The 12,774-nt window shown below is 34.8% G+C and overlaps 1 protein-coding gene across 2 annotated transcripts in view; it reads left to right on the forward strand.

The window, feature by feature from the left end:
* Positions 1–1,259: 1,259 nt before the first annotated feature.
* The window catches only part of LOC114334220 (kelch-like protein 4), a 31,343-nt gene continuing 19,828 nt past the window's right edge, over positions 1,260–12,774 (forward strand). Inside the window, exons 1-2 of one of the 2 annotated variants that reach the window (XM_028284254.2) lie at positions 1,260–1,505; positions 11,203–11,343. In XM_028284254.2, coding sequence (XP_028140055.1) covers positions 1,392–1,505; positions 11,203–11,343 — 255 coding nt within the window. In that variant the 5' untranslated portion in view covers positions 1,260–1,391. Of the gene's footprint in view, positions 1,506–1,546; positions 1,705–11,202; positions 11,344–12,774 lie in introns of those variants that run through there. The other variant, XM_028284255.2, reaches the window with a different exon arrangement.

Consider the following 12,774-nt stretch of genomic DNA (forward strand, 5'->3'; position numbering starts at 1 on the left):
GATATATAGTGGATCTGTGCTCCAGTATAAACGTAAGGAGGGAAGTTTAATGCTTCCCATTATTATACAGAGACCCAAAAATTAAATATTTCTTTAAATTAGGGTTTTCTTTACGTGAAGCAGCTCTGTGATTTGTCCACTCTACGATTTTTATCAAAAGCTCTTCATCAAATAGTAATGAAAAAGATTGTATAGGTGTTGCATCAACAGGAATTTCTACTTTTATATTTTCTTGTTCAGTAAACTGATGTGTATCTCAATATCTTCCTCTACATCAAGCCAGTCCGCCTCATCATTTTCTTGTACCACATTTGTATTTGCATCATTCGCTTCGCCCTCATCATTACTCAACTCACCGCCATCATTGCTCGACTCTCCCCCATCATTGCTAGTATCCTCAGTCTCTCTTCCAGAATGAGAAGGAGAATATTCACTTCCACTAGAATAAAATATTTCATCATTATGGTCACCGATTATGGTCCTCCTCGAATTCATATTCAATATTTTCGGCATTTCTGTACTCACTAACTTCCCTACTTATAGATGTCGTTTTGACATTAATACGTCTGAAACAAATAATAAGGTATTACCATTGGGTATTACACCGTGTATAAATAAGTTACATTACCTTTCTAAATTATACACAGTAACAAAGAATACATATCTCTCACAGGAGATATGTATCTCTCACAGGGAGATATGTATTCTTTGACAGTAACGATACTTTTCGTATTCGACGTTTACATACGTTCTATAAATTTATAGCTTATTTCTTCTTTTTTTTAAACGTCCAGAACACAACCCAGCCATAGCGTGTGAAAGAAGGATTGTTCAGGTGGACTGTGGCCAAATTTAGACCCACTGTGATAAACCGTGGTAAAATTATTTTACATTTCATCACGTAAGTTCGGTGTCACACATATGTGTCAGCAGTTCTTACGAAAACTTCACCGTCACACATGTGTGACGGTTGGTCGCGAATGTGTCAACTCTAAAAAAATGTTTTTGGGACAAAAAGGTGAACGTTTGAATTTAAAATTTCTGTCTAAAAATTTCGCCCGATACCTTTCTGATTTGTATTTCGGACATTGAAATCGGACATTTTTGAACACAAAAGAAGCCTCAATCATGCATCAATAGCTGGAAAATTCCACAATTTAGCTGGAAAATAAATGACATCAGTCACAAAATCTGAACATGCTCAAACATTCTGATCACAACACACAACCCTCTGTCAAATGTGCTGTCTGCTGTCAAACAAAGAGTGAGGTTATGTTACATTGTTTATAAATAAATTTGAAGTGGGTATAATAATTATCTTATATTTGTTTATTACTTTTTAACACTGTCGGACTTCATTAGTTTTGTTCTTAAAAAATTCTCACGAGAATATGGACTATCAAGGAGACAGGGACGATAGTCCCGAACCATCGCCTTCAAAAAGTCGTAGAAAAGGCTCCTATGAGTTTGGAACAGGAGACAGTTCCGAATCGTGCCAAAAAATGGTACGTAACTTATCCAAATACGTTCTAGAACAGTGGTTCTTAATCATTTTAAGCAACCACCATCTTTTTGTTGCATTACCACAACATTCTTTTTGTAATTTGTACCACCTAACTCAAATACCTTTGTAGTTAGGTAATTTAATAAACTATAATATTTGTGCTGCAATTTGAAGGAATGGATAAAATAAAATTCAACAAGGTTAATATTCTTTAAGGTTATATTTTTATATTTCATATATGAGGCCCTCAGAGCATTTGTGGCCTAAGCCTAAAAAGAAGTTTTGAGATAAATGCAATCTTTGCATTCGTATTTCCATTGTGCTTATGGGATGGCGCTGCAAATTATGTAGCGCCATTTAGCCAAATATAGAGTAAGTGTCTACACCCTTGTCTAGACAACAACTGTAGGTTGTTTAGTTAATCCGAAGATTTAATGTTGCTGCTTTTATTGATATATTAATCTAAAAATGCTCAATTTGTGGCCTAGGCCACTGTTGCTCTGAGCGCCTTATATTGTGCTTGAGTATTTCCACATAACTTAATATCCGAGTTGGTGCAACTCCAACCATGGTAGCATTGTGGAAAATCCATTGTCGCACAGGTACTTATTTTATCGAAAAGGGTATCAAGTAGAATAAACTATGTTTTGCATGTGAAGGGAAATCAAAATTTCTTCTTGTCCAAAATGCATCAAGGTCGCATTACTTAAAGTCCAGTTTTATTTCATCGCCATACGACAATCAATTGTTTTTCTTGTTTATTTTATTTATTTAACCTCCTTTAATACACAAAATAATTGTTATTACATCAAAAGAGTGCTTACTACTGCTAAAAACTAATTCCTATATTATTATGTAGTAAACCTAAACAGAATAGAACAAGTAAAAACAAGTAAAAAAAACACCACAAATACAGCTAGACAAATAAATACATCTAAATACAAATAAATACATCTAAATAAAATTTTATGATAACAACTTTTGTAGACTAGAAATTTGTTTCAGAAGCAACTTTTACTTGTTTCACAGAAGAATTTAAAAAGTCTATATCACAGTTAATTATCATATGGTTACATTCTTCTAACATCTTATTTATGGGTGAACAATCAGTCTTATTAGTTGAGAACAGTCGTTTGTTATTAATTCTTAACCCGCCGTTACACGCATCTTCTATTTGGACGTGGTTGCACGCGTATGAGCGTCGCCCTCACCTACATAAGTTCGACTTATTTCGAAGAAGAATGAATGTCAACATGTATAAATATAAAATGGGTTGTACTCACATATTATAGAAAGTCTCGTATACCAACTTTTTTTATTAATTTAACAAAACAAAAGTAAAAATAATATACATAGATCAAAAGCAAGTTTTCTTAATTTTCAATTTCAGCAAGCCACTGAAAAAATTAACGTTCTTTACGCGAATTAATTTTACTAAAAATACAAATTAAAATTAACAACTGTTCTGAAGCTATTTCTTTGTGGTATTTATGTAATTAACTATTAATATTTTGTATTTTGATAATGACGTCCGAGGTGGATTTCGAAACGTCAATAAAATCAATTTTTCAAGTTAAATTTTGGCTTATTTCCCAATTAGAATAGGTAAATTTAAAAATGGGTTCTTAACCAGTGGCGCACCTAGAATTTTCCTCTGGGGGGAGGGGGGGTTTAGCTTGGGCACCGAAAGTTTTTTGTATTATTTGTGAAAGACAAGTTACATTTTCCTACTTTCTTTTTTATATATTTCTTTATGCTCTGGGTGGGCTTTTAACCCCTAAACCCCTCACTCGGTATGCCACTGTTCCTAACCTAATCCAAACAATAATATTTTAATTAAACCTACCTAAATATTAAATAAAAACCTAAAAGTTTCTTTGAGATAACAGAAACGTGATTTCACCGTGATTGCATGCGCAGTGAGGAATTCCCTCACTTGAAGAGGGATGTCTCTTCTTTCAACTATCACACAGCACACTGACCGCCAGAAATATTCTATAACTTTTTCATACCCTCTCATGAACCATGCTAAAGGCATTCCTGGGTGCTTAAGGTTATCGTATTAGTTTACACAATTTCATTGGTTATAAACAAATATGGTGAGGGATTCCCTCATAGCGCGTGTAATGGCGGGTTAAATGTGTTTTTGGAACATGATTATTATTTTTTTTTTTTTTTATTACATATTTTCATTTACAATCTGCTTCATCGAAGCTATAAGCAAATAGTTTGAATGTTAAATACATGAGGGAGAAGCTGCCCTGTGGCAACCCTCCTATTATAATTTTTTACATTTGATCACAATATGTATATATTTAATTTATTAAATCTGTTGGCCATAGTTTCTTCAGTCGTCTTGCGAATTCGGGAGGAGTGTTCAGCAGTCTTGCTTCATCATTTGGATGACTTCTCAGTCCATCAAGGTAGCTCTTTGTGATCCTTGGAATTTCTTCCTCTACCAAGGGTGTAGCTGAGTCCTCGTGTAGGGTTTTATTGCTTACATACCAGGGTGCGTTAAATATCATCCTCAATATTTTTGATTGGACTCTTTGTATTATCTTGATATTTGATGGCTTTGAGCATCCCCAGAGTTGAACACCATAGGTCCAAATTGGTTTTATCATAGTTTTATACAGGAGCAGTTTATTTTCAATATTGAGTTTTGATTTTCGACCAATAAGCCAGCTCATTTGTCGTATTTTGATGTTGATCTGGGTTTTCTTGGCTTGGATGTGCGGCTTCCATGTTAATCTTTTGTCAAGGGTTAGTCCCAAATATTTGACTTGTGTGCTGACTGGTAATTGTGTATCATTTAGTGTTATTGTTGGGCATACATCTCTTCGGTTTGTAAATGTAACTTGGGTTGACTTCGTTTCATTTACTTTCACCTTCCATTTGTTGAGCCATGTTCCCAATTGGTCAAGGTGGTTTTGCAGTTGTGCAGACGCGATAATAGGGTCCTCATTGACAGCGATTATGGTGGTGTCATCAGCGAATGTTGAGATTTGGGTTGTTTCAGTGGTTGGGATATCTGCGGTAAATAATAGGTAGAGGAGAGGGCCCAGGACACTACCCTGTGGTACACCTGATTTAATGGGAAAATATGTAGAAGTTGCTGTGTTATATTTTACTTGGAAGTAACGATCTTCAATGTAGGATTTCATGATTAGGTAGTAGGGGGTTGGAAGAATACATTTGAGTTTGTATAAAAGTCCAGTATGCCATACTCTATCAAATGCCTTTTCTACATCTAAGAATGCCGCTGTGCAATATTTTTTTTCCTCAATAGCAGTAAGGATTTTTGTTATAATTCTATGAGTCTGTTGTGTTGTGGAGTGTCTCTCTCTAAAACCAAACTGGTGTGTGGGTATTTCTACATCTAGGTTAATGTCATTCTTCAGTCTACCAAGTAGTAGTCTTTCGAAGATCTTAGACATTATCGGCAACAAGCTGATTGGCCGATAGGATGATGTTTTATTTGGAGGTTTACCCGGTTTGTGAATCATTATTATTTGCGCAAATTTCCATGTGATTGGGAAATATGTCAGTCTGATTGCACTATTGTATATTGTAGTTAGCATGACCAATGCTCTTCTCGGAAGATGTTTCAGTATTAATCCTGTTATTAGGTCAAATCCAGGTGCTTTGTGGTTATTGCATTTTTCTATTTCTAGTTTAACTTCTGATGTATTGAATGGTGTTATTGGAAGCGTCATAGGGCAAGCACTATCCAGGAAGTCTCTTATTAAGTTTCCATCATCATTATTCTCTACTTGGTGTTCTTTAAAAATACCAGCTCAGTATTCTGCAAATGCTGAAGCTTTTTCCTCGTCTGATCTTCCCCAAGTACCATCATCTTTCTTAATTGGCGAGTTGTGTTCTGTAGGTCTCTTTAAGTGTTTTGTTGCCTTCCATATTGAGTGATCTTCTTTAGACAAGGTACTAATGTAGTGTTCAAATGTGGCATTGCGTGCTTCATTTAGCGCTGTTTTTAATTGTCTGGTTAATCGATTATATTCGTGTTTGTCATTAATGTTGCGGCTTCTTTGCCATCTACCTCTTGCTCTTCGTTTTTCGACTATTAGTTGTCTAATATAATTCGAAGTGGTATTTTTGTTTTCTTGCTTTGGAGTTGATGGTGTAGCTCGATATGCAGCTTGCTGAATTTGACAGGTGAAGTGGTTTATAGCCTTATCTATGTCATCTTTTTCTTTGAGTCTGATTCCAAGATTTATATTCGTGTCAAGCTGGTACTTGAATTCACACCAATTAGTTTTAGGGGAAGTCAACTTGGGTATTTCAGGTCGTTTGATTATGTGGGTGCTGATTGTTGCTATGATTGGTGTGTGGTCAGACGAGAGATCCCAACTTGCTTCTATGTTTGTGTAGTTTGCTGCAATTCCTTTTAGGATAAAGAAGTCGAGTAGATCTGGTAGTCTATTTGTATCGGACGGCCAGTACGTTGGTTGTCCCGTCGATAAGTAGGTGCAGTTTGTGTTGTTGATGGCATCTAGTAGGCTTCTGCCTTTTGGTGTAATGAGTCGTGAACCCCAATTCGTATGCTTAGCATTCCAATCACCTCCAACAATGAATTTGTTACCTAGCTTGTTGAATAGTTCTTCGTATTCTTCAGTTGTGATTCTATGTCTAGGAGGGCTATATATTGCAGCAATTTCGAAGTTCCAAGGCCTGGCATTTATATTAAGTATTGTTGCTTGTAGCTTATCTGTTTTATGTTCCGGCATTTGATGATGTTGTATATTGTTCCTTATAATTATTGCAGATCCTCCATGGGCTGTTCCATCTGGGTGACTAGTGTGGTAGACTGAGTATTGAGGTATTTTAATTACGCTTCTTTCTGTGAAATGCGTTTCGGATACAAAGAGGATGTCTATTATGTTGTCCTCTAGGAATTGGATTACTTCTGCTTTATGGTTTGCTAAACCATTTGCGTTCCATTCGGCTATTCGAACAGATCTAATGAATTTTATTAATTAATGTTGTTAGCGTGGTAAGGATCATGCTGTTTTGATTCATTAGTTGGGTGAACATTGCTTTAAATTCGTTTAAGAATAAGTTCATCTGAGACCCTATGTCAGCTACTTGATTTCCTGCTCTTACTGCTTGGGCATAGGATTGGGTTCCATTCTGTTGTTGGTACTGTGATTGTTGACTCTGATACTGTGAAGTTGGTGCTGGGTTAACATTTTGATGTGGGTTCTGATTATTATGGGTTGACTGATTTCCGCGTTGTCTATTATTTCTTACATTTTGCAAGTCCTTGTAAATTACGCAGCCTTTATAGTTTGCAGTGTGTTCTCCGTTACACAGGGCACATTTTGCTGGTGTATTTCTGGGTTTTGTACATTCTGGCGTTGGATGACTTCCTCCACATTTCACGCATGCGTAAGGTCTTGTACAATACGCTTTTGTGTGTCCATAACGTTGACAGCGCTGACACTGTGTTATATTTTTCTTTCTGTGAGGAGGTTCAAAGCTGACTTTCATATTGCCGATAGAATCCAGTGTATAGATGTGTTTGTTGTTTTCTTTCGGTTCTAGGTCCACATAGAACATTGACAGTGGTGATTTATTAACTCTGTGTAATACGTTAATGATATTACGGACAGTATGCCCTGATTTAGCTAGTTCACTTTTTATTTCTTCAACTGGCATCGAGTGGTGTAAATTTCTTATAACTACCCTATAAGCTCTATCTTGTTTTGCTTGGTATGTGTGATGAACTATTTTGCTACTATTTAAATGCTGTATAAGTTTTCTGTATGACTCAATAGTTTTTGTGTTTATTTTTATTGTGTCATTTGGGAGAGCTTTCGACTGGTAGTCTTCTGCTTTAATGACTGTCGATAGGTTTTCAGTCATCTTTTTGATATCATTTACCCCATAGATAAATATAGGTGGAGGTTTAGGTGTTACTGGTGTGTTATTATTATCAGTTAGGTTTTCTAATGGTTCAAATCTGTTGTTTGTACTCACTTGCATTGTTGTTGTGTTATCATCTTTGGGGTTTGCTTTTCTTTTTTTTGTAATTTTTTTGACTGTTTGCCAATCATGGACATTTTCTATGGTTTCGTCGTCTTCATCGCTTGAGTTTTCCATGACAAGTTCCTCTCCACTGAGGATGTATTGGGAAGCATTTGATGTATTTGGTTGATCCATTTGAGGTGCAGGGAGGTTTTGGTTATATTGGTGATTATTGTTTGGGAATGGAGTAGGCGGGATATATTGGTTTGTTGTCTGTTGGCTGCTCGGGAATCCATAAAATGGGGGCGATATTACTGGAGGTTGTTGAGGCTGTGTATATATTTGGGGCACATTATACAACCCCCCATTTGGCACTTGATTTTGGTGGTACATTTCCTTAATATAGTACGCCACTGAGTTAAAAATTAATCACATAAATAGTAATTTAGAATTAATCACTCAAATCGTTTTTTAATTATTATTTCACTAATTACCATAAACTAGTCCCGGCCGATAGCCGAGACCGGCACAAAAACTTGTAACTTGGATCTCGAGAGCGATATGGTACGTCTTTACTGCTCGGAATCCAAATACACACTTTTGGAACATGAAATTTAATATTATTTATAAATAAGCAATCTTTATATTTAATGTGATTTATAACATAGTATATAAAAAGAGTTGAATGAAAATGTCTTCTATTATCCAGTCGCTGAACTTTAAAACAAGTTAGCATAGCATTATAGGAAATCATGTAGGGATAGATACCAAACTTTCTGATATAAAGAAACCTCAAGAATCGTTTTTGAACCTTTTCAATCAGATCAACATTGAATTCGGCTTGTGGTGCCCATATAATAGAGGCATACTATAAGTGAGGTCTTACCAGTGCATTGTATAACGATATTAGAGTTTCAGTTCTTTTAAAAAATTTTGAATTACGAATTATGAAGCCAAGAGTTCTGAATGCCATTCCAATGATGATCCGATAATGTTCACTAAATCTCAAATTTTGCTGAAACATTACTCCAAGATCTTTGCAAGTGTTCTTTCTTCCAAGTACAGTGTTAGAAATTTTGTATTAGTTCTCCACGTATTGTGTTTTTCAAGTGATAGTAAAAACATGACATTTAGAACTGTTTAGAAACATTTTGTTGTCATCAAACCATTGACTTACTGAGTTCAGATCACATTGCAGCATCTCAGAGTCTTGCAGAGTTGAAATTTCTCGAAAAATCGTAAAATCATCTGCAAATAGCAGGCTTGTCGAAAACTTCACACAGTGAGGCAAATCGTTAATAAATATAGCGAACAGAAGAGGACCCAAGTTGCTACCTTGTGGCACCCCTGATGTCGACATAAATGGCTTAAATAAACTGTTTCCTACTTTGACTTGATTTAACCTATCAGAAAGGTATGACCTCAGAAACATACATGCTTCTGAATCAAAATCAAATTTGCTTAGCTTTTCAATAAGTATAGAGTGATCAATCTTATCAAAAGCTTTGGTGCAGTCGGTAAAAATTACATCCAGCTGAGTTTTATTATTTATGGCCTCTGCTGCAAAACACACAAATTTGGCACAGTGGACTTCCCTGGTAAGAAACCATGTTGTTCTGGACAGAACCTATCTCCAAAGTAATTCAAAATATTGTTATAAAGCTCGTTCTCGAATATCTTAGCAATTGAATTGATGACAGATATAGGCCTATAGTTCTCAATGTTACCAGCATTACCTGATTTAAATATAGGTGTTATAACTGCATGCTTTAAGCTATCTGGAAATTTACTTTGCTTAAGGGACAATTAAAAATTAGTGTAAGAGTGACAGAAAGAGCCTCTGCACAACCTTTAAAAATGTATGCTGGTATATTGTCCTTACCTGTGGCTTTTTTGGTTTTAGTCTTTTGATGCTTTGGAGAACATTCTCAACTGTTACTTTTGAAAAGTGAAAAGCCCCCTGATTCAGTGTACTATTGAGACTATTTGATCTTTGAAATACAGAGCCAAAATATTCTGCAAAAACATTGGCAATATCCTGACAGCCACTTATGTCCACACCCCTATAAGAGACCTATGTTGGAATTTTATTATTTACACCACGGGATTTTATAAAGGACCAAAAACTACTAGGGTCAGTTTGTACATTATTCTCAATATTTATATTGTGACACCTATATGCTTCCCTACTAAGCTGTTTCACTTCTCGCCTCAGTGATTTATATTCATCCAAAACCAAAGCATTTGCAGATTTATTTACCTGCCTATGAAGACGATTCTTACATTTAATCTTTGATATAAGTTCCGAAGTAAAGAAGATTGGATACCTGTTTGTTGTTGTTAATACATTCCTTGACTGTTTTTTGGGTATTGACTGATCAATACATGCATACAGCTTTTCATAAAACAACTGCATACATACATCCACATTAAAGCACCCCTCCAGCTTTGTCCAATCCATATCTTGAATGAGGCCATACAAAAGATGAAAATCACCCTTTGCATAGTCATAGAAAAATGAATTTTTGATACAATTCTCGGTTGAATCTAAAAAATTAAATGTGACCATAAATTAAAGACAAGGATGATATATGTCCTCATTAACAAGTGGTACATTGCATTTTATTAAATTGTTGACATTCATGTTTGAAAATACTAAATCTAACTTTCTTTGCATATGATTATACACTGAGTTGTGTTGGGTAAGGTTATGTATATCAATAAAATTAGTTAACAAATCACATTTTGCACAGCCCCTGTTACCATAAAAAGGCAAATTAAAATCACCTAACAACAAAAAATTTACATTAGTACCCAAAATATCATCAAAAATAGATAAAAACTTTACATAATCATCATCACATGTATTAGGAGGCAAATATGTAAGACATAAATAGAAAAATACATTTTTAAGTTTGACTTTTAGTAGTAAGCACTCAATATGACAACTTACATTAATTTGAACTGGTTCGACCCTAAATTTCTTCTTTACTGCCAGCAGGACACCCCCACCCCTGGTTTTGCACTTAACTCCTGGGTTGACAACTCAACAAAAAGGGATTGTGTATCTTTTCAAATTCAGAATAATGTTCTGTGAAATACTCATTAAATTGCTTGACGAAAGTTTACCTTCTTTCATTTAAAAAAAATCTAGCGGTTGTCCTGATAGGTTCTTGTGCTTTAGATACTTCAAATATTACAAATTGCGGGCGGGCTCTTCGTTAATATCGACAAAAAATCCCATTTTTAAACAATTTGAATCATATCATCTGGTAACTGTTTTTTGTTTTTTACAATATATGTTTAAATCGTTGTTTGTTACATTGCTTGAAGTACATGATATATCACTTGTTTCTTGAACAGAACATTCTTCTACAGCTTCTACAGTTCTGTAACCATTTATTGATTACTTTATAATTAAAATAACAAGGTATGCAGCTAACGTCAACTCACTTGTGTACTACTACTCGACAATGCTCCTATATTTTTAAGTTTTAAGTTTTTTTTTTATTGTTTTATGTGATGCTGATTTTGGCTCTGTTTTTGTGTTTTTGCATTTTGTATGCCACCAAAAATAATGATATGTACCACCAGTGTTACATGTACTACAGATTAAGAACTGTTGTATCTAGATTACAGATAACCATTACAAATACTTATCTGTTTTTACTGTGTGAAAGTGAAAAATGTATCTTACTTGTGGTTTATTTTAGGTAGACAACTCTGAGAACGTACTTAAAGTTTTGAAGAGACTCTATTTCGAAAAAGAAATGTGCGATGTCTATTTTGTCGTGGGCCATAAGGAGTATGGTGCTCACAGAATCATTTTATGTGCCTCCAGTGATGTTTTTCACGTAAATATTGTTTATTATATATTTTTTAGATAGTTTAAAATACATAAATATTAAAAAACTAATAACACATCGCTCATATGGAAGAAAAATGTCACAGCTAAAAAACAACTTTTTTCAGGGGAGACAAAAATTAATTTTCTTGATCTTAATTTAACTGTAAAATTTTAAACAAGAACTGCTAAAATTTATAAATAAAAACTATGAATATGGATACGCGAATGTTTCTAATTGTGTAAGAAGCAAAACCAAAATAAACTATCCACAGAGAACGGTAGTTCTCACCAGTGGCGCACAACACCTCTACATGCGACACTATATATACACGAAATTTTCGATTTTCTAAACCTGACTGAATTGAAAATTAGGCCAAATCCCATCTTAAAGTTTAGGAAAAGACTCGTCCATCCATATGTTACTTCTCCATTTTGGTCCAAGAGTGTGGATTTTACGGCCCTTCCCATTTAAAGCCTGTTTTTCGTTCTCGTCCCCAAAACTCCCAAAAATTTCAAAAATTTAAGCCCGACCTTTGCGGCTTCTGATAGCACAGATCATTGCCTTTCCAACGCATGTTTAATTTTGAAAATCGGTTATACCATTCAAAAGTTATCGAGCTCAGAAATATGACTCAATTTTTATTTAAAAAATGGAAAATGTTTGTGGATATGTATGTATGTATGTATGTGTGTGGAAAAGTTAAACCGATCTGAATTTTTTTTTCTGTGTTTCAAGAGGGTGTGAGGGCCGATTCAGAACCGGTCTAATTTTTGACTTCTGACTACCCGTAAGTCAGCTAGAGGGCTAGGTAGATACAAAATAGCATATTTTTTGGGCGTATATATCTTAGGTTCAAGGAAAGACAGGAAAACCGCAAATACACCAAATCAATAGGGTTGAGTTAAGCTTTCAAATGGCGCTTAAGCGATCAAGCTGAGACATACACGTTGCTCACCATAGCCAAAAAACTGAAAAATTAAACTGTGAAAATTTTGGTTTTTCGTCAATTACTCAACATTTCAACCTACGAATTGCGCCAATAACTAAGCGTTTGTAGAAGGACTCAGGACGCGTCTAACGGTGTATACCTTATATCTGGGAAAATTCGAATTTTTAAGTTATAGGCTTCATAAGTATGATCAAATCTATTTATTATGTGAAAAACGGTTTTTCAAACTCAATAATTCCTGTAATACGTTCAGTTATCATACTCGATCTTGGATACATCAGATACTACTTATCAATACGTTTCAAATTCATGTTTAGTGATCAACATCAGGTAAGCCGTTCAGAAGTTATAGAGCTCCAAAAGTATAATTAGTCCAGGAACTGAAATTTTTCATATCGCAATTTTTACAGAATGGATAGATTTACTTGAAAATTTAACAATAAGTAGTGGATAGTCCAAGGATCAAAATCTATATGATGCCGAAAGAC

Source organism: Diabrotica virgifera, chromosome 1 (assembly GCF_917563875.1).
Source record: "Diabrotica virgifera virgifera chromosome 1, PGI_DIABVI_V3a".
In the NCBI taxonomy this organism is placed as follows: Eukaryota; Metazoa; Arthropoda; class Insecta; order Coleoptera; family Chrysomelidae; genus Diabrotica; species Diabrotica virgifera.